Raw genomic sequence first — 27,482 nt, 5'->3', positions numbered from 1 at the left:
GGGTAGGTTCACCTGCTATCTCCCTAAGGGCCCCTTTCATAAAGGATCACTCACTCTTGATTGCTCCCTCTCCCTGTCACAGGGGACCACAGAAAAATTGGTAGAAGCCAACCTAGTTGGGATATGGGGAACATCTGGAAGAAACTCTATAGGGGCAGACGCACTGTTGAAGCCGGAGCATATGATTAGACCGACTGAATACCCTAAAAGATGTATTGTATCACCACCTGCATTTTTATTATCATAAAGCTTTTTAAATGGGAGGGGCCCTCTGGTCATTTGTTCAACTTCACATTTTACAGATGGTCAAACTGAGGCCTGGAGAGAAACAGCCGTGGACTGACAGAGCACTTAACTGACGGAAGTCTCTCCTTACCCCCGCCCCAATCCCCAAATGCTCCAGGAGAGCTGGGAGAGGAATGTCAGGCTGCTCATCCCACTGGCCAGGCGCGGGGCACAGGGGAGATGAAGGCACCCGGGGACAGGAAGCCTGGGAAGTAGGAGGCACACAGGCAAGAAAAATGCCCAGACCCCTGAGGTCAAATCCCTGCCTCCTAATAGGGACAAAGGGCCCACTCTGTTCCTCACTCCTTCTTTTCCACTTGGCTGCTTTGCAAAATAGGATAAGGAAGTGGAGCATGGCCCGGGAATGACAAACCCACAGGATTAGCAGGCAGCCCTCTGCAGGCTTCCAGCTTGGAAATTAAAGTGCCAAAGCCCTTCTCCACCTTACTAGGTCCCTGTGATGCTCTAGCCTTTAAGCGTAAAAAATTTGGGACACAGTGTCTGGCAAAAGGGGGGGGGTACTCACAGGGACCACAGCACGGAGAGTTGGCAAGAGCATGTCTGCAGAACCTGTGACATATGGCTGCTGTACATATATGCACTGGCAAGTGAAACTGTGATGTTACAGCCTTTCCAACCACATAGGCAAAGCACATTTCTGAATAATTGGATTTGGAGGAAAAAAGTAAAGTTTAGCCATTGGAGGCAGCACAGTGCAGTGGAAAGGATATGGTTTAGAGACAGAATAGGTAGTGTTCACACCTGGTTCTATTTAATATTTACTGGTTGTGTCCCATTCGGCAAGTCACTCAATCTCTTTGGGTTTCAGTGTTCTCATCTGTGAAATGGGGTTCTTGTATGTAAAGTATTTGGCATGTAGTGGAGACTCGGGAAACAGCAGCTTGGAGGACCATATCCATTCAAAAATGCAGCTTGGCAAATGGAATTGATTTGGTTTTAAAAAAGAGAATTAGAAAAAGAGAATTAAGATTTTCTTCAAAAATCTTATCTGAAAGCCCCACCCCCAGCCCTATTGATTAGCTCACTCTCTTTCCTTTTGTTTTACAAATGAGTGGGAGAGAATCTGGAACCAAATCCAGTCCAGAATGGTGCCTTTGTCAAGACTCTTAGGGACCTATTTCCCTGCAGGCAATGGGGGAGAAAGCAGGTTTAACCCTGAAGGCTCACACCGAATTCCTTACCCTCTGCCCTATCAGGATGCTCCTTGGTTTGGGGTCTAGATATGACTTGGCAAAGGCTATTTGTTTTTCTTGATAAGACATTCACAGCTAGAATAAAACAAAACCAAAAAGAGAGGAGAAAGACTAACTCTATAACCACACTGTGTATGAAGTGGTTAGTTGTTTGCATGATTTCAGCAGATCCAACCTTATTTCATCCTCAAAGATATCCTGCCTCCAGGCCCCTGGTGTTTCATGCAATCTAATACCTAGCTAAGCTTTAAAGCAATCACCCATCCACGCGATAAACTAAATGAAGCATCAGAAGTGATGCTTGGCAGTGAGGGGGCGATGGACTCTATCAGAGAGAGTGGAGATTCTGCTCGAACAGCACTGCAGCCTTGGGGACGGGCAGGGACAGTGGGAAGGAGAGAGAGACATCCAGAAGACTGTGAGCACATTTTCTAGTCACCAACATTCAGGGAAAAAAAAAAAAAACAGGTAATGATGGTGATAATGAGAAAGATCTGAATTTATTTGTTCACCGTGAGTCTAGTTTTAAGGATTTTTTTAAACCTACACCAAAACCAAAATTTTCCCTTGTGTTTCAAAACCAATGCAGTTTGTCTAAAAAAAAAAAAAAAAAAAAAAAAAACGCTAGAGACATCTACTTAATATTTAACCAAGGCTAAATTACAGATTCTACTTCAGAGGGACTGGGCAGAATCTCTGACGCCTAATTCAGTTTCATTCAATGCAAGTTAGTGAGGGTGACAATCTGGCCATTGTTGAATACTTTTAAAGACTCATTAATCTCAAGCAAGAACCAACTTAACAAGCAGGGCAATCTTTTGAAGTGAACAGTGGTAGTGGTTTAAACAGAGGATTAAGAGATAATCACATTTAAAGTCATCTTTTGGCACTAAAATTGACCCCAGCCTAGTGAATTACAGGGCTGGGGAAAGGCCTTTTCCTCTTCTCCCCAGCCAGGTGATGGACTCCCTTGTGACACAGCCAGATGGCAGCCTGCCCACATCCAAAAAGACACTACTCTATTTTGACATTCTATCACAAAGTTTACCTCTTAACCAATTTATGTGACTGCTATAAAATAATGCCCTATACTCTGCAAAAGTTAGGCAGTATCTGCATAGTAGGCCCAATTTAAAGGCAAATTTTTGGTCTGCCTTTTACTGTAGGTAATCAGCTAACTAGCTGCTAAGAATGAGAATGGGAGAGACGTGGAAAACCATCAGTTGAGATTGGAGATCTCTAACATTAATTTGTCTTAGGAGAATAGGAACACAAGAGCCTGCCAACAGGAATCTGCTGCAGTGATGGCTTCCCTATCACCAGGCTTTGGGTCTACAAAGAAATGGAATTTATATTTGCCAAGCAAGTAAGCATTTTTCCTTTAAATCATTCCTTCAGTCACATTGAATACAAAAGAGCAGGCAAACTAACAATTATTTAGCAATGGATTTGATATGCATTTCAAATGTACTGTCTCATATTGGGGGATTCAGAAAACCAAAACAAAATAAGCCACATTAGCATTCAATCTGCAAAAGAGATAAAATACCTTGTAGTGTGTGTGTGTGTGTGTATGTGTATGTATGTATGTGTATATATATATATATATATATATATATATTTTTTTTTTTTAAATGTTATCCTGCCCAACTTCTGTTTTTTTCCTTTCCTCCACACTGTGGATGGACCTCTTTTAAGTGTCACACAGCAAACATATCATGAAGACTCATGACCATATCACAAGCGTCTAAGGATCCTCTAGCTGGATCCTTTCATTTCAGAGCCAGGGAAACTACAGGCCAGAATCATGAAGTGCCTTGAATAAGGTTTTCCTGCTAGGATCACAGTCTAGGTCTCTTGATGTTCCAGAATCTGGCCCATGGCTCTGGGGCCCCAGTTAATTGTCCATCCAGCCCACTAACACAGCTGTTTGGACCAAGTCCAGCCAATCTATGGACTGGCTGGCGATGGATGGAATAGTGCAACCAGGATACACAATGAGCTGCATCAGGCTGTCTTGGAAATCTGAGCTAAAAGACATTTGAGAAAATCACCAGCTAACAAGACAGCTGAATTGTAGCAGACAACCCACGCAGTAGCTTCAGTTCCTGTGAGGTTCTGGTGCTGGGATTCCTGATAACCTTGCAACAAATCCCCCGTTTCCTGAGTTAAAGTGAATCTCTGTTCCTGGAAACTAAAAACACTAACTATATGACATCAGCCCGGTGATCCTTTCATGATATTATAGGACCATAAACCTCTGACCAAACCTCAAAGCTGCTGATGTAGGTAGAAGCAACCACTCCTTTTCCCACACAGATACTTCTTGTTTCCAATCAGAGACATAATTAAAAGCCATCGGTTATCAGGAGAGAGATTAACCCTGCCTAGAAACTCTCAGGACCAGGGCCTTTGACATAATCAGAAAAACTCTAATGAATCATTTGTCTATGATAAAGACTCACTTAAAAATAGCCACACATATGTTAGAGCAGAGGGGAAAATATCTTTTGATGTATACTTTTGTTAAATGTTTTAATTCTTTTTTTTTTTACAAATAGGAAAAAAAGAAGGCAAGGAAAAACTCAAACACAAATTTTAACTTTATTGGAGTTCAGGAAGCCTCAACCAGGTTTTCTAAGGGCTGGTCACTTCTGAGTAAGCTATTTTACAGCCAGGGAAACTACAAGCCAGAAATATCAAGTACCTAAAGACACGAGTCCCAAATTCAATTGCCTTAAAAGACAAGGGAGGTCACAAAGGGTAAGACAACAGGGAGTGGTTAGTTCTGTGCCTAAACTAAAGCCCTGCTCAGTATGAAAGCATTCAAATTCTATTTTAGATGAGATTGAGATGGGGCACTTTTGGGGTGGTATGGCCATAGACACAGATTCCATTTTAAAAGATTTTCCTAGTTCACTACTGATGACATAATAAAGTTATATACTATTTCTCAAAGTCTTGAACTTCTAAAAATCTCATATATAGACAGACACCTTGCCTCTGATAAGTGGAAAATTCTTTATCTTTCTGGGTTAACAACTGGTGGAAATAAAAAAAAAATTAAAGTCCCTTTTAAAAACATACTCAAAGGGCAGAATAACAATTCACAAGAATACAAATGCCTAATAAAAATATGAACTACCAATTTTTCATTGGTCAAATTAGCAAAGATTTAAAAATGAAAACACACAAAGCTTAGGAGGAGAGTCAGAATGATACCAAACAATATTTCTAAGAAAATAATTTAGTAATATGTATCACCAGCCTCAACAATTCTATCAATCCTATGTGTCAGGAAAAGGTTTGCTCTCTTAGGAATACACCCATAATTTCTTAGTGGATAATGTAATCTAATTTCGTTTTGGTTGCTCAAGACAAAGTTCAAAGACTAATTTGTGGCTCACCTTTGAACCAGCTAACTACATTTAACTTTAGTCTTGGCTTTATTCCCCCTAATTTTGATTTTTATCTACTTATTCCCCCCCCCTCTTTTTTTTCACATCTCATCATCATTAATGCCATGAAATATCTGTGAAAAGAAGTACAATATAAATAAGTAAAACATCATAAGAACAGAGAAAATGAGGCTTGCAACCCTCAAGAATCAGTTGTGGTATCAGTATTTGCATTGCTATTTTACAAAGTGGGAAATAATTTTATTTAGCAAAAAGTGAGTGAGACTTTGCTTCATGTTACAAAGCTGAACACCATCTAGTTTCAGTGAAATTGCCTGTAACTTTTTTTCCCAAAATACAGCAAGATAACTTTAAAGCTTTTATTTTTCTGATAGGGCTGTCACCATGCCAAAGTGAAAGTCAGGAGATTAGATAATCACTCCACAGGAAAGTGGCTCATCTTGTAAAACACCATCCACAAGCATTCTAATCAGATAACCCATTCACTGACTCCTCTGTCCTAATGCCTGAGATGCTTTTGAGCCCAAATATAGGTTAAACACATTGATACAGAACAGAAGAGAGAAATAATGACTTGATTGGTGTCCTTCAACTAATTTAACAAAAGCTTATCTAAATTTTCTGGGATAAAATACCTTTGGCTTGCCAAGAAAGGTGGATTCTAAAATCCACCTTAAATAGAATACAGGGTTAATAAATACCATAAGGGCAAAGGCAAAACACAACTGAAATAAATATGTGATAGAAGAGAACTTTGGGAAAAGTCATTTTATTTTATCTTATATTATTTGAGACAGAGTCTCACTCTGTTGCCCAGGCTAGAGTGCCATGGCATCAGCCTAGCTCACAGTAACCTCAAATTCCTGGGCTCAAGCGATCCTTTTGCCTCAGCCTCCCAAGTAGCTGGGACTACAGGCATGCGCCACCATGCCCGGCTAATTTTTTCTAAATCTTTTCAAGTTGGCCAATTAATGTCTTTCTATTTTTAGTAGAGACAGTTTCTCGCTCTTGGCTCAGGCTGATTTCGAACTCCTGACCTTGAGCGATCCTCCCACCTCGGCCTCCCAGAGTGCTAGGATTACAGGCGTGAGGCATGGTGCCCAGCCTGGGCAAATCATTTTAATGCTTAAAGCCCCAGTTTTAACATCTTAAAAAAAATTGACAGTGGATCTCTTCATGCCGCTTGGCTGTGTTCTTAATGACAGCCCTCTCTGGCAAAGGAGGCCCAAGGGGCGGCATCAAAGTCACTTGCTGCTTCACCCAGTGTGTTCTGGGCAAGTTATTTAGCCTTTCTATATTTCAGTTTCGTGGTCTGTTAAATGGGCTGGTAATATTAATGATTACTTCACAGGATTGCTGGTGGGACTAAGTGAAGTAGGCATGTAAAGCAATATTACAGTGAATGGCATGTATACTCAACGCACAACATATAATAGGGCTCATTAATGTTTGAAGTATTACTATCTGAGTCTATAAAATGATACTAATCCATTGTTATGAAGCTCAAATGAGGTAATGTACAGAGATGCCAATAAAAGCAATAAAAGATGTTCGACAGAGAGGAGGAATAATTATGATTGTGGAGAGAGAGCAGTTAATATAACCATAAATGCTGCTAAACTGGACAGTGTGAATCACCACTAATGTAATAAATGATTTTTAAAAGCAATAAAACTTGTTGGGTCTTCGTCTAATAACAACTGTTGGACTGATATAAAATTTGACAAGAGGTTTGGCACTCCTGAACATAGCTGCCTCTCAGTGAATTTGGGGTGAGGTAAGATGCTTAGCTCTGCAGCTTATATAATTGACATTTCTTGATCTCTACCCCCTTGAAGAGGCAGCCACCAATTTAGGGATCCCCCTTAGAGAAAAAAAGGCTGCCTCAGCAGGAAGCTGATGGCCCTGGCTGGCCGAAGCAGGAGAACTGCACCCAGCTCCACCCCACTTCCCCTCTCAAGCTCCAACCCCCCCAGGAATTTCCTGACCTTTCATCCACCTTCAACACTGCAGCCAAACCAAACAGCTCTTGTTATTGTCTCTGCAGCCCAGCAGAGAGCAGCCCCCTCCCTAACACACGCCCCCACACGCACACATGCAAGCACATGTATGAACACACAAGAACACTCCTACACCTCCCTTTGACTTCCCAGGAAGGGCCTCCACTCTCTCCGCCAAGAACTCGAAGGAAGGTGCACACCACCTTACTCTTCCCACGCTGCCCTTGTAGACACAGCTTACCCCCAGAGTTAACTACGGAACTCTGAGCATAGATGCCTTGTGGACCAGGGCATGCACCCATGTAAAAAAAAAATCAGGTAACAGGCCACCAAACCTCAGGGCAAACCACAGACTCAACAGTTACTCTTTCTCAGGCAAAGACTTTATTTGCTCACTCTCTTAACAAAAAGCAGGCACGTTGAGCACTTTGAAATGAGGAGTCCAAAGCATAAAATACAACGACAATCAGAGTCCCCTACCCACAGCCTCCTGTCAAGTCTAAAGGTCTTCCCAGCTCCTCAGGAAAAGTCTTCCACCCTCACTGGGGGAAATCATTGGCCGTGAGTTGACCATACACATTATAAGATATTCCTGGGTGATTAAATGCACTTCACATGATCTGCCCCACTCAACCACCATTAAGGCTTTGGGATCTAAATATATATATATATATGTCTCTTGGAAAATAAATGACAGAGGGACAGAAACTCGAGCACCATGGGCCTTTCATGGATTTTCAAATCTTAAGAATGGAAAGAAAGCTTCTGCTCCCTCCCTCCTGCCCCACCAACTGCTCCAAGGACACAGAAGCTGGCCTCAGAAAGGGAGGGGACAATGGGACTGACATTCCCTTCACAATCTGCAAGATGCTTATGCTTTTGCAGATTCTAGGTTTCGGAAGATGGTTACAGGGAGACAGGGATGGAGAAATTAAAAAAAAAATGGCTGGTAGTTTTAGAGAAAAAAAGGATAAAAGAGTCAGAAGGAATTGGGGGTCAAATAATCCTAACCATAAGCTTCAGCAGTTCTTTAGACTAGAGGCTTCAAACCGAGCCCACACATTTGGACTTCAAGGAGTCTTTGCTCAGTTAGCATATGATGTTTTTAAAATGTAAGCCTACATTTAAAAACTGGGAGATTTCACATGAAAAACAGGGAGATCTGGCAACTCTGGGCCCATTTTCCTCATGGCAGTCACAGATGCAGCCAGGGGGCAGCTGTTCCCTGCACCTCCAGGCGGCCACTCTGTGAATGATTTGCACAAATACCCCCTCCCCACCAGGGCTACCCCTCCCACCCAGGATGTCACTGTTTTACTTCTCTCCCCTGCCCCTGAGGACATTTGGATTTATTGCTTCCGAACAAGTCTGCTCTAACTTGCTCTACAAATGAGAAAAATAAAACCCAGTGTGGGGTCACTTTAAGATCACACAGCTTCATTTTTATACCCAACTAATCGCTTCTGAATCTCTAGTGCAGACTTCCGAGTCAGGGAAATGGTCTTGTCCCTGAAGCACCCACCCCTGCCACTAAGTAATCTTTGACTTTAGAATTGATTGCTCTTCAAGACCCCTTTGCTGTCATGGACTAGACATTATGTGTCATCACACTCAAATAGCGACTTGTGGAGTCCTCCCACTATGCCAGGCCCTGAGCTCTGTGCACATTCTAGATATCTTCATGGTGGTTCTGGGGATGCACATTATTGACAACATTTCACAAATGAGGCAGGTAGGGCTGTGGACAAGAGCACGTAGACATGGCTGAATCGCACTTGAATGCAGGCCTATCAGATACAAACCTGTATGTGTGTAGTATGCCTTTCAGCCTTGCAAATATCCACCATCTCCCCCAGTTAAACAAAAAAAAAAACCCAGAACTCATTTGGCCCTGAACAAAGTTAAATGATAGACTGACCAGCAAAAGAGGCGAAAGGGGCTCCCCACCTGTCTACCTGGGATTGTCATCAGGTATTTGTGTATTTGCAGCTGCCCCCACTACACTAGAGTTTCCTTAAGATAGGTTCTTTGCCTTATATTTTACTCTCTTCCACGTATATAGAGTAGTTGCTTAATACTACTTGGAATTATTACTCAACAGCTTCTGGTTTTAGCTTCTGATCAAGTTTTACTAAAATGGGCCCCTTGGGAGGATGCATTTTATACTCCTTTATGAGTTTTTAGAAAGGTCCTTTCTTCTCTGTTCATCACTTCTTTCCCCTCCTTGTTTGGTTTCCTATGGGAAGGTATACAAAGTACATGAAATTATAGGTTTATTTGGGATTTACAAAAAAAAAAACCAAGTTGTGTTTGTAGCTTTTTAATTTTTCCAAAGTAAATCAGACACCAGATCCAACTCTAAGTGGTTAAAAAAACAAAGAACCTATGCACAAGGGACTTGAATATCCAAGCAGGTAATTGCCTTAGAAGTAGTAGTGGTTAAAAAGTAATGACAGCACTTACCACCCAAATGATGATCAGCCTTCTGGATAGAAAAGGATCAATATTCCAGTGAGTGAATGGAAGAAATGTTATGTAGAACACTTCTTGACCCAAAGCAGCTGAGAATCTGAATAAGTAATAGTAGAAATAATTCTTCACAATGTACTTCTGTACATAAGCCTAAAAGACAAAAGTTTGAAGATTCTGTGAGTTCATTCAACATGTCACCATGGGGCAAGTTTTAAAAACTTTCTATCTAAAACTCATATAGGTCTTCATTGCCAAGGCACTTTCTCCTTTCCCATTTGGGTTTTTTTGGACAGGATCTCACTGGTGGTGAGTGCAGTGGCATCATCATAGCTTACAGCAAACGCACACTCCTGGGCTCCAGTGATCCTGATCCTTCTGCCTCAGCCTCCCGAGTAGCTGGAACTACAGGTTTGTGCCACCATGCCCGGCTAATTTTTCTATTTTTTCCAGAGATGGGGTCTCGCTATGTTGGCTCAGGCTGGTCTCAAACTTCTGGCCATAAGCAATCCTCCCGCCTCAGTCTCCCAAAGTGCTAGGATTACAGGTGTGAGCCACTATGCCCGGCCTAAAAAGTAGAATTTTAATGCTACTTAAAGTAGTCCCGAACTTTACAAAAATAAAATCAAAGTAAAATGCCAACACTCCAAACGACAAAGAAGAGAGGCAGTACTGCTACAGAACGACTTGGTCAAGACTCGGTTAAGTTGGGATTTCTGTTTCATTCTAAACAAAGTCTGAGGTTTTTGAATCCTGGGGGATTTCAGAGAACAAGTTTGATGTGCTTATTCTGTAGACATTCATTCCGCAGCTATGATATCCAGCACTTGTGCTGGCTGCTAGCATCTGCAGAAGAGCCAGGCGTGATGTTCTGTGTAAGGAGCTCTTATCTGGGGGGTGTGGGGCACCAAGGAGTGTGGTTGGGGGGAATACATTTTTAAATGCACCAATATGATGTTTGTGGCCTTAAAAAAAAAGGCTTAGAGTACTTTCATACTTCAGGAATAAAAAAAGATGACCTTGGAAACTGTAGGGATATAATTGCACTTGACACTGCTGGCTGTCTGCCAAGTATGCATTCTTCTCTTTTTCCTCCCTAAGAGGTTCCAAATTTTATTCCAGCATCTCTACCTCCCCCACAAAGCCCTGTGACTTGGGGGAAGTCAATACTTCCCTCCACTCCAGTAGTGGATCTGGATTCATCTAAAGGGGTTGTGGTAAGTACAAGAATTCAGCCTCAAGCCATGCAGGGCACAGACTACCCTCGAGACAGCTGCCGGTCACGGACAGAGCGCATGTTGTGAGCTAAAATGGGGTCTCTCATCAGAGGTAAACTTGACTTCTAAATGCATTCAAACTGGAGAGAATGGCAATAGATCCATCCTCAGTAGGAAACACAATAGTGCACAAGATGAATTAGATAAGGAAGTATACAGTTTCCCCTCTCTGCTGAGATATTATGGCTGGATCTGCCAAACAGGGACAAGGGACTGCGACAAATAAGTGACAAATGCCTCTCTCTAGAGCAGAACCATGAGCTACCTGATGTCAGAACTGATCTCTGCAGGTTCTGTTTTATAAATAGACATCCAACAGGCCTGACCTTGAGGCAAATGCTATAAAGAGTTCCTCCTTACATAAAGGTCAGTTATTTCAACCCACCAGCTGCCAGGTACACCTGGTAATCTGTCCCGCTTTGGAGCTTTACAAGGAGATATTCTGCCAAACTTTAGCAAGGGTCAAATCCCTCCCTGGTGTCATTTCATGGTACCCAAGTGTTAAATGACATTATAAATACTGAGTGACAATCATTTCCCCTACTCAAGATTTACCTGAGATCAAGCTCTATATGTTAATCCTAGCAAACAACTGAAAAGAACATCAAGGATGACAGCAAATTGCTTCAGTGCTACCTTTTTTTTTTTTTTTTTTGAGACAGAGTCTCGCTTTGTTGCCCAGGCTAGAGTGAGTGCCGTGGCGTCAGCCTAGCTCACAGCAACCTCAAACTCCTGGGCTCAAGCTATCCTACTGCCTCAGCCTCCCAAGTAGCTGGGACTACAGGCATGCACCACCATGCCCGGCTAATTTTCTCTCTATATATTAGTTGGCCAATTCATTTCTTTCTATTTATAGTAGAGACAGGGGTCTCGCTCTTGCTCAGGCTGGTTTCGACCTCCGACCTTGAGCAATCCACCTGCCTCGGCCTCCCAGAGTGCTAGGATTACAGGTGTGAGCCACAGCACGTGGCCCCTATTTTTAACTAATATCTTTAGACATCCTTTTTACAATCTCTCAGAAATTCTCTTTCTTGGGGGAGAGCTAAATAATCTCTAACTCTTCTCAGAAACAGAAGAACCAAAGGTGAAGTTTAAAATATGAACATATAGAGAGGACAACCAAAGGATTTCTTAGATAATTTCTCTGTATATTTGATTACATAGCTTGAGAGCCAATATTTACCTCCAAATTCTTGGAGATGAGATACACTGAAATAAAGTAGTAAGTTCTTGTCTCTTCAGAACAAGAATCTGAGTTTCCCTTGCAGGAAATCTCAGTGTGCATGACTTCAATCTATCTTCATATTATCAAGAATTTCAGTTCTGGTGTATGAGTTGGTCCCATTGGAAATAATTAAGGAAAGAAGAAACAGATTAGAAATAGAAATGGTAGGTAAAGTGGAAGGGCAGAGAGCAGAAAGCTAAGATCTGAGAGAAAGGAAATCAAGTCCCAGAACTCTACTTCTGCATTTCCAACTGGCCACCCACAAAGGGCTTCTGGCCCAGGCTTTGGGGCAGCATATCTAGCCACACACTCAGGAGGCAGGGGTTAGTAACTAATCTTTCAGAGGAAAAGTCAGGAAGCATTGAACATCTAAGGTGGGCGAAGAGCCACTCACAGATATAACACACTTAGTATGCATATCATCTGTCACAACAGCCAAATGATGAAGTCTCTGGTAAACAAGGGATGATAAAATGAAAATTACCCACATATCCATTATTACTAACTGCAAAAATGTCATTGATATTCTCATTAGTGTATCTTCTGTATTAATATTTTCCTGAAAGTTAAAAGAAAATGTTTTCATAGGGTCTCTTGTGATCTCAGTCCCCTAGTCCCATCTTCCTTTTTTGGTCATGAGTTCCTCAAGTGCACATGTCCCTACAATGGGGTCTTCAGTAATTTAACCTTTCAGTTGCAGAAGAGCTGCTCTACTTTGGCTTTATCAGAGTATTTTGTGTTCTCTGCATGGCTGCTTTCAACGTATAAACAAATGAGGAGAGGAAGGGAGGCACATGGATTGACTGCATGGTGGAAGAGAAAGAACACTGAGAACGTGTGACTTCTCAACTCAGCTCTGCCGTGAACACTGAACGGTGTTTTGTTTTCCAAACACACACTAAAGAGTCCTATATGCAAAGGAAATAAACCCAGATCCGCGCCATTGGATGTAATAAGGGCTGATTCAGATGGCAGAGGGGCAAATGCCCGGCAGACTTGGCAGCTGGCCCAGCTTTTGAGCTTTCAAAGGAGAAATACAAGAAATAGCTTTTAGTCAAAACAATGTGTGACCTTGAGGAAGTCAATTTGCCTTTCTGAACCTCAACGGCCTCCACAGCCAAGAATGCAGAGGATGGAGGAGGATTAGTTCAGTTGCTTTGTAAGGCACAAATTTTTTTTTTTCAGTGAGAGAAAGGCCCATTAAATAAAGTGGTACCCCAGGGCTTACCATATGAAATAATATAAAAGTCTGCAAAGTCTGTACTAACTGGTTGAAAGTGAGGAAGGACCCAGTAAACCACAATCTCAACACCCCTCCCCAAGCCCTTCTCTGGAACACCCCACAGAGCAGAGCAGTTCAGTGATCAGTTTGAAAACCACTGACCTTAACCTCCTCCAGACCCCAGATATCACCGTTCTGTAATTAACTTTTGGCCTCGAGTACACAGGCTATACATATTCCAAGCTGGAGTTCTTTAAAGGATTTGATAAACCATAGACCAAGGTCATTGCACAGTCATATTTCTTGTCTCCATTTTCTTTCAGATTAGAGCTGTACATGTAAGTTTTCTTCCAAAGGTCAAGCCCGAGATACTCCACTATCTCCACAAAGCCAGAAGGCATTCACATCCAGAGGATGGTAATCTGCAACTCGAAGCAATCCACTTTAATTGGAAGCAGTAGAAAGAGCTCATTCTCCGGAGCTGAGAGAGATCAAATCTATACAGTGTACAACTCAGTCTTATTTAAAAATAACGTTAAGATCCAAAGCTCTTTTACAGAAGACACCAAGCAGCACATTCCCTTCACAGGGGCTTTGCATTTGAGGTTTTATAGACTGACGTGAGAAGGAAGCAAATGAATACAGAGTATGCCCACCTGGAGAGCGGGGGCAAGCGAGGGCCACAGACCCTGCGTCTCAGACAGAATGCAGGCTACCTGCACTTACTGTCTGCATAATTTTATATAGATTATCTGATTCCCCTGAGCTTCAATTCCTCATCTGCAAATGGGAATAACAATGGCACATACCACATAGAGACATTGGTGGTTTAAATGAGAGAGTGTTGATGGTATGTGCAAGGTACTCACATTAGAGCTGGCAAAGAAATAAGTCAATAAGACTTAGCTGATGATGATGATGGTGGTGGTGGTGGTGGTGGTGGTGGTGGCAACAGAGGCAGTGAGGAATTCTGGAAAGCACTTCTTGATTCTAATGTGCAATTACCTGGGAATCTTATTACTGTGCAGACTTTAATGCAGTCGACCTAGGGCAGGGCTGAGAGTTCTGAGGAGCTCTCAGGTGATGCTGATGCTGCTGGCTCATGGACCACACTTTGAGTAGCTTGGGAATCAAGGACTCCCGAGTGAAGCATTTTGAAACACAAAAGTAAGGCTCTCGGATTTAATCCTCAGTATTAGAGGATGCCTCAACTAGAATTAAAAGAGCATGACAACATGATAAAAGTGACAGATAAAAATGCTGGTAACAAGCCAGAGGGGAACAGTTAGCAAATTCTCCAGAGGATTGTACCACAGTCCGAATGCAGGGACTGAGCCCAGGCAAACACCTGGACCATCAAAAGTCCTAAAGGGAAGAGCACATGTGAGACATGCCCCACTGAAATAGCAGCCTGACCACAGGACCAACTGATTATGCAGAAAGAAATAAGTCCGCAAACTTCTTGCCTTGATTTGAGAGGGGTTTACATAAATTCTGGGATGACACATCCCAAGTTAGTTAATAAGGAGTCATGCAGTTTGAAAGGCATTCTTAACCTCCCGGACCATCACAATACCAAACACCAAAAAGGGCTCTTTGGCTTCTCTAAACCAAAAAAGGGCTTTTTCTGCACTGCTGTCAGAATCCTGGCTTACAAACAAGTTTCTCAGACCTCCGCAGGGAACATTTGTCATAATGTTCTCTGAAAATAAAAACTAAGAGGAGAGTATCCCATTAAAAATCAATGGTTTTGGTTTTTGGAAGTTCTAAACTTTTTTTTTTTTTTTTAACTCAACCTGGCTGGGAAATTCTTTGTCATTTCTAGCTACATCTGCAATAATATACATTCCTACCTAAATAGGCCTGCACACTCCTTCTTAGCAGCTCCTGAGGACGGTCTCATGGCCACATGCTCGCCCAAGATCATTGTCAAGGCAGGCAATGTCTTCAGGTGCTCAGGACTGTGGGAGGAGATGAGTTATCAAGCCATGGTCTCCAGACTGATAGCCATTATGGTGACCAGGGCCTCCTTGGAAAAATTCCTTCCAAGGTTGGAGTGGTGTTCCCCAAAGGGAAGAGATCAAGAAATAAAACTCTCCATAGCCTTGTTTGGTGATTCTCATGCTCTGTGTACACTCAGAAATTCTAATTGATAGCCTAGAGCAGGCATCCTCAAACTATAGCCCATGGGCCACATGCGGGTATTTTTGCCTGTTTGTTTTTTTATTTCAAAATAAAATATGTGCAGTGTGCATAGGAATTTGTTCATAGTTTTTTTAAAACTATAGTCTGGCCCTCCGACGGTCTGAGGGACAGTGAACTGGCCCCCTGTTTAAAAAGTTTGAGGACCCCTAGAGAATGGGAAGAGCAAACTAAGAAATTTGATGCCTCTTTCAGTAGAACCTGTACTTTGCAAAGTTTTGGTCCTGCTACCTCTTTCTGAAAGACTGCTTTGGTGGCAAGCCATGATGCACTGGAGAGATGGAATAGTTGTCAAACACTCTCTCCAAGCTATTATAAGACACCAACTAGCATGTTAACATACCAGGTGCAAACCCAGCAATGCCCAAAATTTTTTTAAAAATTGAAAACAGCAAAATCTTTTCCAAACAGAGGATATGCCTACATAGACCATTCATTCACTGCTCACACTTCAGACATGGGAGGCTGACAGCAAGCAAGACTATCTCATTTAGCACTAAGTACTGTGGTGAAATGAAGGCAGGAGAATGCGCTACAAAGTGATGCATGTGTGTTAGGGGTACTTTCGGAGGAGGAGCCATTTCAGTTGAACCCTGGGTGAGGAGAGGACTCGGTTCTGCTGGGCTCTGCAGGTCAGAGACACACTTAGTAAAAGGCCCAGAGCAGGACGCAGCTGCGTGTGCTGGAATGTGGCAGGTGTGGGAGAAAAAGAGCAGAAGCTAGACCACGCCAAGGTTGGAGATTGAGGTTGGAAGCAATGGTAAGCCATGGGAGGCTTTAAATAGGAGCAAGACTTGCTCTACTCTAGCCAGACAGAAACAAATTTTGGCCTAGAAACAGGGGAGGTGAAGGAAGCCCTGCTTTAATTCTTTTGGTTTTTGATTTCTTAAACTTGGTGGGGAAACATTATTAATGAGCAGTGCTGAACTTAAAAAGCCACTGGGGCAGAGTCACATCCCTTCTACCACAAGGGAGATATGGGGTATCCTGAATTCACAAATCTATTTGCTAATATGCTCCCATCACTTTGAATTACTCTTGTTATTATTTTTCTTTAAGTTTAGAGAATCAAGACTTTCCCTGTAAAGAAAATCGAATGAAGATTCCTTAGGAAGCCAGAGAAAGATCGACAGTGTCCCTTGAAGGGGAAAACAGAAGGCAGGAGAAAGCGCAAGGGTTTCTTCTTTCACCTTCAAGTCCAGATAGAATTACAAGTTGGGTGATCTAACCGATGTCTGCACGGTGCTTGGGTGATTAAAATTTCAGGATGGCAAGACTGAAAGTCAATAAAATGGAAGGACAACTTCGAGTAAGAGAGCTCTGAAGGGAACTGCACACTAATCGCTTTCCTCTGCTTAGCTGGCGTTTGCTGGGATCCGCAGCTGTGTTCAAGAACGTGAGGGAGGTCCGAGGGGACTGAGGCCACGGTGGCTTCTATTAATATTTACAGCGGAGTCTTGGTTGTAGCCTTTTACACAATTTGAGCCCCGTTTTCCTCTTGACAATCTGCCAGATTTCAGCTCATCCTCTGAACATGTATCTTCTCTTTCTTTTCCTCGAGGGCCAGCTATCACATCGGAAAAGGTGAACCAGTACTCCAAATTGAGAAATCCCTGAAATTGTGAGACAGTGACCCATGGTGGCGACGATGTCCCCGTGCCTGAATCTAGAAACAGGTCTTGCAACTGGACAAAACACTGCCTCATCGGCACTTTTAAAACTCTGCACCTGCAACACACTGTTTGCTCAGGAAGAAAATGTAGGAACGGGACAGGGAGAGGGTTAGAAGTGGGATGTCCATTGGGATAGAACAGCAATTTGCAGCTGTCATTTTCAGAGACCAGAGAGCGTGAGCCTGCTAGAGAATTTCTTCCACAGACAATAAGAGCAACAGGAATCGACACAAAGAACAGAAATAACCATTGCCTTTTTTTTAAAAAGGGGGTGGGAGAACCAGCTGCCCTTTAAATAATCAAAATGTCTTAAGAACTTAACTGTTTTTCAAAACATTTTGGATCCGCTAAAACCTGAAACACATTGTGCTGAACATTCTTCCATTTAATTGTCAAGCTCTTGTGTGTTCAGGGAATTTGGGGGGCAGATGTTTCTGATTCTTTTATATTAACTTATCAAGATGACATTTGGAAGAGCTACATGATGTTCAAGAAGGAGTCTTATAAACTTGGGTTCATCAGTTTTAAATCCAGGAATACCCCCAACCCCCCACCCCAACGTACACACACAGAATTCAGAACTTGGAGTGGGGGTTGATTCAGTGTCTTCTAATCTGGCAGCATGTCCCCTCCCCCATTCCTAATTCGCTCCCCAAACCATTTTCTAAAGCTTTAATAGGCACCAGCAAAATGTAAGAAAGTGGCTGGGCGTGGTGACTCACACCTGTAATCCTAGCACTCTGGGAGGCTGAGGTGGGAGGATCACTCGAGGTCAGGAATTTGAGACCAGCCTGAGTAAGAGTGAGACCACATCTCTACTAAAAATAAAAATTAGCTGGACAACTAAAAATATAGAAAAAAATTAACCAAGCATGGTGGCACATGCCTGTAGTCTCAGCTACTTGGGAGGCTGAGGCAGGAGGATCGCTTGAACCCAGGAGTTTGAGGTTGCTGTGAGCTAGGCTGACACCACGGCACTCTAGCCTGGGCAACAGAGTGAGACTCTGTCTCCAAAAATAAAATAAATAAAATAAAATAATAATAATGTAAGAAAAGCTATTCAGGCACATATATGGTTTTCTTCTTGATAATTTTTATGCACAAAGATTTTAAAAGCAATAATTTAAATCAGATGAAAACAAAACTCAAGTCTCACTAGTTTGTCACTGAAATCAAGGAGGATTTATCCAAGGGCTTTCCTGCTTCTCTATTTGGGCTAAAGGGCCACAAAACTTGCAGCTTGGGATTTTCTTTATCCAAGACAATCATTTTAGGTAGATGTGTGTGTTCATGCAGAAAGAGGATGAAGCAAAAAGTATGTACTTCCTTTCCCATGTCTTCAATCTAGCCCTTCACATTTCAGAGCTCTGGAACCCAAGATGGTGACAACAGCACTTGGGAATGGTTTTCCCTTCTTGATTCATCTCAGTGCCTGGGCTGAATGTCGATACGTGCTAGTGGGTATCCGGGGTCAGGCAGGGATGGCACACACCAAGGAAGGACATGATGAAGGCGGGAGGACGTTTTGCCAAGAGGGTCTCGCTCTCTCCACGCTCCTCCTGAGCCTTGTCTATTTAGAAACTTCGAGACATTCCACCAGTTTCCGTCACATTTTCAAACCGTAGTTCCCCAGTGGAAGGCTATCTCTGAGGAAGTTTAAAGCCATTTGTCACAAATATAAAGTCAGGAAAAGCTTTGAAATCATGTGTACACACATAAAAGAACATTGAGAAGAAAATCATGCTGGGTGGGAACAATGGTCCTTCCCAACCAGCCCGTCCCCAACACTCTGATTTCTTTGTGCCCTGTACATTTTGGTTTTTTGCTTAATATTTTTGAGTTAAAGTTTTGGGTGTTTTTGTTTTGTTTTTTTTTAAAACATCACTTTCACCTATGTTTTTCCTGATTAATACATTTTCCTTCATACCATCTGGAAGTTTACAAACTGTGTAAAGATACAATCAAAATTGCTCACTGCCCCACCCCTCAGACTTGACCCCTTTGAACCTGGTCTTTTTCCTGTGCAAAAACGTGAATGCCTGTGGTGGCATGTATTTTAACAACATTGTGATTGTGCTGAAATCTTACATTTTGAAGTATTTCCCTAGGTCCCCAAATGCTATTTTAGATCGTGATTTTGTTTGAGCTTCACTTTTCAACTTTTTAGCTCCATGTCTGCTGTGTTCCACCTTCTTTCTCACCATTCTCACAGCAAATCTGACAGCTGCCCAAGTCTGCCGGACGGCAGACGCTGATGTGACCACGACTTATCACCCTTTTTAACCAGCTCCTTGCTACGTCCGCTGGGGCACACACAGGCAGGCCTCTCTCTCTACCTCGCTCATTCCTTAACCTCACCAAATCAGCATCCACACCGATGTTTCCTGAAACCACCTGCTTGAATTCCTTGGACTTGGCGATGCTTGCTTGTTTTGTTTTCCCAGGACCTACGGTCCCCCTGCCATGTTTTTCAAAAGCTTTGGGGATACACTTTAACGCCTCCCAAGGGCAACTGCTCAGAGACACACCACTGAGAAATAAAGAATGACCCGGGGGGGCAGGCATGGCCCAGGACAATTGCTATGGGATGGTCCCCTAAGCCATCTCGCACAGGTAAAGCCAGGTCCTCCATGGCTGGAAGTCCTGAGGGTTTTGTCCATGAACCACAGCCTGCCTTTGTCTGCTTCAGCCAGGTCTGGCTGAGATGAACAGAACCGAAGGGGATCTCAGGGTTGCCACCACCTTTGGGCTCAATGTCAGACCTGCTGGCAGCTCTGGGGAAGTTTGAACTTCCTCACCTGCATGGCGGGTATAACACCAGCTTCCTTATCCAGGGATGTAGAAAATGAAATGCAGTCACTTACGTAAACCATGTCATACCACATCAGACACACCGTGTGTGCTCAATAAATGGTAGGTGTATTTGCATTGCTTCATTAACAATGTTAATATTAATAATAAAATGTCAGAAGAATATCCCATCAGAGTGGGACACAGAGGAGAGAAAGAAGGTATTAATAAAAAGATTAAAATATACATGTTAGGGGAGGCGGCAAGTCATTCAACCTGGAAGGATGACCCAAATTTTGCCAGAGAGAGGAAGGAAAGAGGGACACTCCAGTAGGAGGGAACAGCAGGAAGAAAGGCACAGAAGCTGCAAGGCACGGTGTTTCAGGAGCAGGGCATGGCCCGGGATGGTGTAGCCCGAGTACAAGGTATTTGTAAACGGAGTTGTAGGCAGCAAGGCTGGAAGTGGAGCCAGAGCCAGAGGGAAGAGCCCTGGCAGTTGTAACAAGATTGGGTTTCGCACATGGGTGACAGGGAGCCGCTGAAAGTGCTTCAGCCAGGAACTGACGTGATCAGAGTCAGAGATGCACAACTTTAAATGGCTACCACTGTGCTCATGTTCTTGTCCTTTCTCAGTGATTTTGCATCTTTTTCAGATTCAGATTTGCCTTAAGGAGAAGACACAGACACGCTGCAGCGCGCCCATGAGCCTCAGCCACGCACGCTGTGCTCTCACCGGGTTGTACACGCGACTTGGCCTCCGCCACCCACAGCCCAGCAGACCCACCTGAGCCTCCCTGTGCCCCCATCTCACATCTGAAACGACATCTGGGGGCTCAGGAGTCTCTGTGGGCCATCCTGGAAGATGAATAAAGCTTGGTTTCTGGGTTTGCCCTTGGCTTTGCCATGTGGCATCTGATGATACAGTTATTTAGCAAGAAACCACAGAAACAAAAACAATTTGATGAAACCCAGAGAAAGTGAGTCCTCCTTCCACGGATGGCGACCGAATGCCACAGGCTGTGCGACGACCCACCCTGAACAGAGCCGGAGGCCCTGGATTTGAACCAAGCTCCGTCACCACGTGCCTCAGATTCCCCCTCTGTATGCAGGGACTGCGGTTCCTAGACCAACGAAACAAAACTCGTTGGAAATATCAGAGTGTGGAAAATGTGGTCATCGTTTCTTTTCACAAGGACACAATTTCCAGAAAGAGCTGTGTGACCAGAAACGATGACCCTGCTGCGTCAGAGATGGGCAGAGAGACATGGTTTTGCAGCTTTGGTGAGGAAGGGAACCAGACCAAGGTAAACACAACGTGCGGTATCTCTGCTTACACAGGGATGACAGTGGGTCAGGAAGAGTATAGGTTTGAGGGCCAGAAGAGAGAGAGAATATCTGGGGTCGCCGCAGCCCTTGTTTCAGACGGTAGACAGAGGTCCATGGACACAAGCCCCTACCTTCTACCCAAGTCACTCACTCTCACACACACACACACAAACACACCCACTTGCTCCTCCCCTGTTTTATACGCTGTAATAAGAACTTGCCATACTAAACCAGTTTATAAATCTCAAGTCCTCACATACTGTCTGAAATCGAGGCTACTTTGGTCAGAATAATGACGTCAGCATCATCTATGTCCTTGTCCTTTTACATGTGACCTCCAGACCAACAGCATGGACGTCACTTGTCAGAAATTCACAATCTCCAGCCCTCACCCAGAGCTGCAGAATCACTGGGAATTTTAATTAGGTGCTCTGGGTGATTCTCCTGCACGTTAAAGTTTGAGAAGATTAAAGTTTGAGAAGCATTGATCTACATCTATTGAGAAAAGAAAATATTTGAATGTACTGAGATTTTATTATTGTATCTGGGCCTATTTGATATGTACACATGCATAGGGAAACTACTTACAAGCACGAAAGCACTCAGTGAGGAACAGGCAAATATTCAGAGGCAGAAAGTAAATTAATGGCTGCCTAGGCCTGGGGGTGAGGTGGGGAGAAAGGGACTGACCGCTAATGGGCATGGATTTCTTTTGGGGGTTGAAATGTTCTAAAATTGATTGTGGCAATGGTTGCATAACTCTGTGAGTATACCAAAAAATCATTTCAGTAGGCGAATTACATGGTCTGTGAACTCTATCTCAATAAAGCTTGAAAAAAGGAAAAGTACTCAGGAGCCTTGGAAATACCACACTGAAGACTCCTGACTGTAGCAGAGACCACCTGTAGAACCAGATCTTAAGAGATAACTCTAATAAGTGACTGCTCTGTTGTCCCAGCTTGGTGAGGTTCCATAAAACGATTGTCCCATGCCCACACCAGTCTCTACCAGATGACATAACATCCCGGCTGAGGATGGCTGTTCATGGGAATGCAGAACCCAAACGGAGCCTTTGCACAGTCCCTAATAAGCAACAGGCTGCCTCCCTCACTTTGCCATGTTTCAGTGTTGAACCCTGCGCAGTCTGAGAATTCTAAATTTGAACCTAACTTTGCAGGTCACATGAAGATATAGACGTCAAAGTAGGAAGTCAAACATTATATTCAATGGTTAGCTTAATAAATAACTTTAAAAATATCTTGACCTATGGAATCTCAGTCTACATAGATGCCCTTGTCTTAAAACTTTGCAATTTTAGAGGTCGCCTGATTGTTTTCTCCTTCTAAGTTTGTCAAGCAATAAGTGAGTATTTTTGGTCTTCTCCCTAACATGCTGTGTTTTATAAGTAAATATCAATTATGCATTAAAGGCCATCTCATCTTTTCATAACTTCATACATAATATATACCAAGGATTTATTTTTTGTTCCAAAACAATATTGGAAGTTGTAGGACAAGAAGCATCTTAAATATGTTTGCTTTCAGGTATGCCTCATATTTGCAAAACATGGTAGTTAAAAAAAATAAAACAGGGAATGATAAACAATGAAAAAAAAACACTGAATATTTATAATATTAATAAAGTTTAAGGCTCCTCTTAGGCTACTTTTATTCTGAAGGAGCAAATCCTTTAGAAAAAAAAATGCAAGGCTCTGGAGACTTCTTTTTTTATTTTAATAACAGCTTAAATGGAACTTTGGGGGAGGGCACTTAATGAGTTTAACCATGAGAGTTTAAAGAGTCCTTCATGGCTCTTTGATTCTTCTTAACTAAGAGTTTGGTGACATAATCCCAGAAGGGGTGATTTTATTCTTGTCATGTGTCAACCTAAAACTTGAGCAGGAGGAAAAACCTTACTTTATTGCCCTCTCAGAATATTCTGCTTTGGCAATGGTTTTTATTCTTTGTGAGTTGAGAAGCTGAGGCCAAGCTCACGACTTCTCTTTGCTTCCCTCGAGCATACAGATGTCACCCTTGCCTGGCGCCAGCTGGGTTGACACCCACTCAGATATACCCTAGCCCAGAAGATGCTCAGAACAGGCTACCCCATCCCTTATGCCTCTTGTCATCTGGATTCCTTGTGGGAACTCTCAGCTTTTTCTTTGTAGTGAGGATTAGGTTTAAATACAACAAATTGTATAGCACATGCTTCAGAATTTCAATCATTTTAGACACTTGGGGAGGTAGGGGAGATGGGGAAAATGATCTTAGATAAGACTATGAATTTGTAAATTGCCATAGAGCCGCTCTGTTCAATATGGTAGCCATATGTGGCTATTTTTAAATTTAATTAAATAAAAAATCTAGCTCCCCAACTGTACTTGACACATTTCAAGTGCTTAGCAGCCACATGTGCTGGTGGCTACCAATTTGGACAGCACAATGTAGAAGCTGTCCATCATCACAGAAAAGTTCTACTGGGTGTGCTGAATGCAGGCATCTGAATGTTGTTTCTGTAGTCTGTCTTCTTTTACTCACTCTGGTATTGGTATTATGATTTCTTAAACCATCACATATTTGCAACTTAAAGCAACTTATTCTTGAATCCTAGACACAGATAATAGTGATAGCTGCACGGCTTTGTGAATACACTAAAAACCACTGAGCTATATATTTTAAATGGGTAAACTTTGTGGTATGTAAAGTACATCCCAATTTTTAAAATAAAGCCTAATTGGTCAAATATCAAGGAATGTCATCATAACCACCTTGTCAACTATCATACAGAACAGCCAAGATGGTCTTATTCAAATGTAAATTGGAGAGAACTAATTTATTTCTAAAAACAAACAACTCTGTCCTCCCATGGCTGCCAACAGTACTCAGAATAAAGTCCAAATGCATGGCCGCAGTCAAAGGCTAAGCTCCGACATCCTCTCATCTCTCCTACATTTTTTATGCTCCAGCCACTCTGGCCTTCTATTATGACCTCTTACTCGAGCATGTCTAGAATATTCCAGCCTCATGGCTTTGTTCTGAGCATGTTCTCCTCCTGGCTGGCTCCTTCTCATCTGAGATGATGTCCCCTCAAATGTTTCCCCCCTCAGAGATGCCTTCCTGGCTGCAACCTCCACAGCTCCCCAGCATGGCCCTCCCCTATCTTCTTCCATAGCCCACCGGAAGTTCCCTTACTCCTGTACCTGCCAGTTTGTCTGTCTGAACTGGACCACAAGCTCCTTAACAGCAGGGACCTCAACCACCTTGTTCCTGCAGAATTCCTGGCACCCAGCACAATAGCTGCTGTCCTGCCCACCACACAGTAAGCATCCAATAAACATTTGTTGGATGAACAGACAGAGAAACAAAGGGTGAGCCCACCATCAGCACACACTCTGCTTGGACAATAGCCACCAAGGGGTTCTTGATGACCACCCAGGAGCTTTGGAAAATACACACACCTAGACTCCAACTCCCAGAGTCTGATTTCCTACCTCTGGAGCGAGGCCTAAATTGCTCTGTTTTTTAAAAGCTCTGCTATTTAGTCTAACTGCCTCATTTTCAGGGGAGGTAACAAGGCTCAGACCTGCCTGAGTTTTTAGCCAGGCAACCAAGAAGCCTGGTTGTCAAGTCCAAGAAGCTCAGCTATCCAGGAACAAGTCGACGTGTGCTTTGGATTCTCCACTGCAGAGATCTCTGTGTTCACATTAAGGAAACCTATTTTGAAGCATGGGTCTGGGAGGACCTTTCATAACAGGCCACTTTAAAATTTATCACAAAATAGAGTCCTGTTATCCGTGAACTTCCTCCTTCCTCTTCCAAGTTCTCCTAGCATTAAGGTTTTCACCTCAACAGCGATGGATGCTGTTCTCCAGAGTCTACCCCCAATCAAAATGTATAAAACACCGGACAGTGGCAATGGGAAGTGTACACACCAAGAGCCACCTGGGTTGTAACCTCCCTTATTTTATTTTTTTTGAGAAAGATAAAATCCACCAGGTTCTTCTCTATCTTTAGATGCTGGAAGGTTCAAGAGAAAATTTTCTGATTTGTATTGGCAATAAAGACATGAAGTAAAACCAGTTCCATTTCTAAAGGTTTCCAAAGAACCTCCTTGTTACAGAGGAAAATTCAATGGTAATTGTTAACAAGAGAAAAGGATCACAAAATGCATCTATGCTTTTTTCCAAAAGCATTCTCATCAAAAGAGGCAGATCAGGACCACAGTTGGTTAAGAACCTGGGTTTCAATCCTTGCTCTACCATCCACTAGCTGTGTGGCCCTGGACAAGTGAGTCGATCTCTCTGTGCTTGTTTCCTCACCTATAGAGAATATAACAGCGTTGACTCTTGAACAATGCAGGGGTTAGTGGTACCGACCCTGTGCAGTTAAAAGTCAGTATATAACGTCTGACTCCCCCAAAACTTAACTGCTAATGGCCTAGCTTTGACCAGAAGCAGCCTTACTGACAATACATCAATTCACGCATATTTTATACATAATATATGCTATATACTACATTCTTACAATAAAGCTAGAGAAAAGAAAATGTTAAGCAAATCATGAGGAAGAGAAAATATCTTTACTATTCATTAAGTAGAAGTGGATCATTATAAAGGTCTTCATTCATGTTGTCTTAGCGTTGAGTAGACGAAGGAAGAGGAGGAGGAAAAGTTAGTCTTGCTATCTCAGGGGTGGCAGAGGCGGAAGAAAATCTGGACATAAGTGGATCTACTCAGTTAAAACCCATGTTGTTCAAGCGTCAACTGCTTCTACCTTACATAGCTGTGAAAACTAAATGCATCAATGCATGTGAAGCCTCCGGACAGTGCCTGACATATAGAAAGTGCGAGTGGCCAGGTGTGGTGGCTCACAGCTGCAATCCCAGCACTTTGGAAGGCTAAGGCAGGAGGATCTCTTGAGGCCAGGAGTTCAAGACCTGCCTGGGCAACAAAGTGAGACCCTGTCTCTATAAAAAATTTAAAAATTAGCCAGGCATGGTGGTGGCTGAGGCAAGAGGGTCACTTGAGCCTAGGAGTTTGAGGCTACAGCGAGCTATGATCACACCACTGCACTCCAACCTGGGTGACGGAATGAGACCCTGTCTCTAAAAAAAAGTTAAAAAATAATTAACTGATTAAAAAAGAAAGTGTTTGATGTTAATGTAAGTTGTTGATGTTAATGATAACAATTACTTCACCCCACAAAACATTAAATTGCAAGGCAACAGGTTTCCATGTATCTCTGCTACTGTGCTCAGCGAAAAGGAAAATATATCTTTTAAACTCACATATTATTTTTTCTCCTCCCTTTCCTTCCTTCCCATTCATTTAAGAGTTTGATATTTACCTTCCTTTACTTTTAAAGCCCGTGGACAGCCGTCAGTCTGCAAACTAGGGCACAAAGCTCAGAGACTGTGGGAAAGCACAGCAAGCGCCAGGTTCCGCACCCTCAGAGGGGAGGAGCCCGCCGTGTCTGGAGGCGGCTGTGCTCACAAGACAGCTCAGGGCTCGGCACATCGGCCCTTCAGGCGTCTGTTCTGCTGTTTCTCTGTCAGCCACACACACAACGTGTAGGGTTTAGGCTCTCTGGGCACATCAAAATAATTCTTTACACACTTAGTAGCCTAGACAAAGAGGCAGCTGGAGGGTGTCATGCGTGGTCACGTGTTTTCTAAATGATTAATATGACCTTCAAAGTATTCATCATTAGTGAGGCGAGGAATAGATGATACTTTTCTTTTTAGGTCACATGAAGAAAATAAGCTAATAATCTTACAGGGCACTTTTCTTTTTCCAAAATATCCCCCAGATGACTGGTTTCATAGATACTTCGAAAATTATTTCTGAAAGTTTTGTTTTAGTGGGGAGTTTTGTTTAAGTCTCTGGCTACAGTTCCTTTCACCTCCTTCTCTCTTCTCTTTAGTATGGTTTTGATTCATTTGCTACTTCTTACTAAAAGTGAAGAAATGGGGAAAGGGGTGTTGGAATTCCAATTAATTAAGAGAATAGAACACATTATGTATTTGGTCAAAACACCTTCTGTATATCACAAAGAGAATACACAAAGGGCATAATATTTATAAATCAATATGAAACAAAGATTGAATGGTTAAAAAGAAGAGAAGGAAAAGAAACCTGTCACTCTATTTGTTCAGAGAGCTGTAGGAACTGGAGAAATGCTTTCATCAGAGTTTGAGTTCTAGGACGCATGGGAAAGCCGGGGAGAAAAGGGAGGTTCTTCTCACGTCCTTCTCCTCAAACATGACAAAGTCTTGGCACGGGTCCCCGTCCTCCCCCAGGGGTTAGGCTGGGGGTAGCAGGGGAGACACAGCATCAGAGAGAACCTCCCCTATCAGGAGCTCTGCCAGCCTCATCTCCCTAA

At 42.8% G+C, this 27,482-nt stretch overlaps 1 protein-coding gene across 2 annotated transcripts in view; it reads right to left on the bottom strand.

The window, feature by feature from the left end:
• SGPP2 (sphingosine-1-phosphate phosphatase 2) overlaps positions 1 to 27,482 on the bottom strand; it is a 106,423-nt gene that overhangs the window by 53,998 nt on the left and 24,943 nt on the right. For both annotated transcript variants that reach the window (XM_012741938.2, XM_012741939.3), the window contains exon 2: positions 9,382 to 9,540. In XM_012741938.2, the coding sequence (XP_012597392.2) occupies positions 9,382 to 9,540 (159 nt within the window). The remainder of the gene's footprint in view (positions 1 to 9,381; positions 9,541 to 27,482) is intronic.

Source organism: Microcebus murinus, chromosome 8 (genome assembly GCF_040939455.1).
Source record: "Microcebus murinus isolate Inina chromosome 8, M.murinus_Inina_mat1.0, whole genome shotgun sequence".
Taxonomy (NCBI): domain Eukaryota; kingdom Metazoa; phylum Chordata; class Mammalia; order Primates; family Cheirogaleidae; genus Microcebus; species Microcebus murinus.
This window is presented reverse-complemented; position numbering and strand designations above follow the sequence as displayed.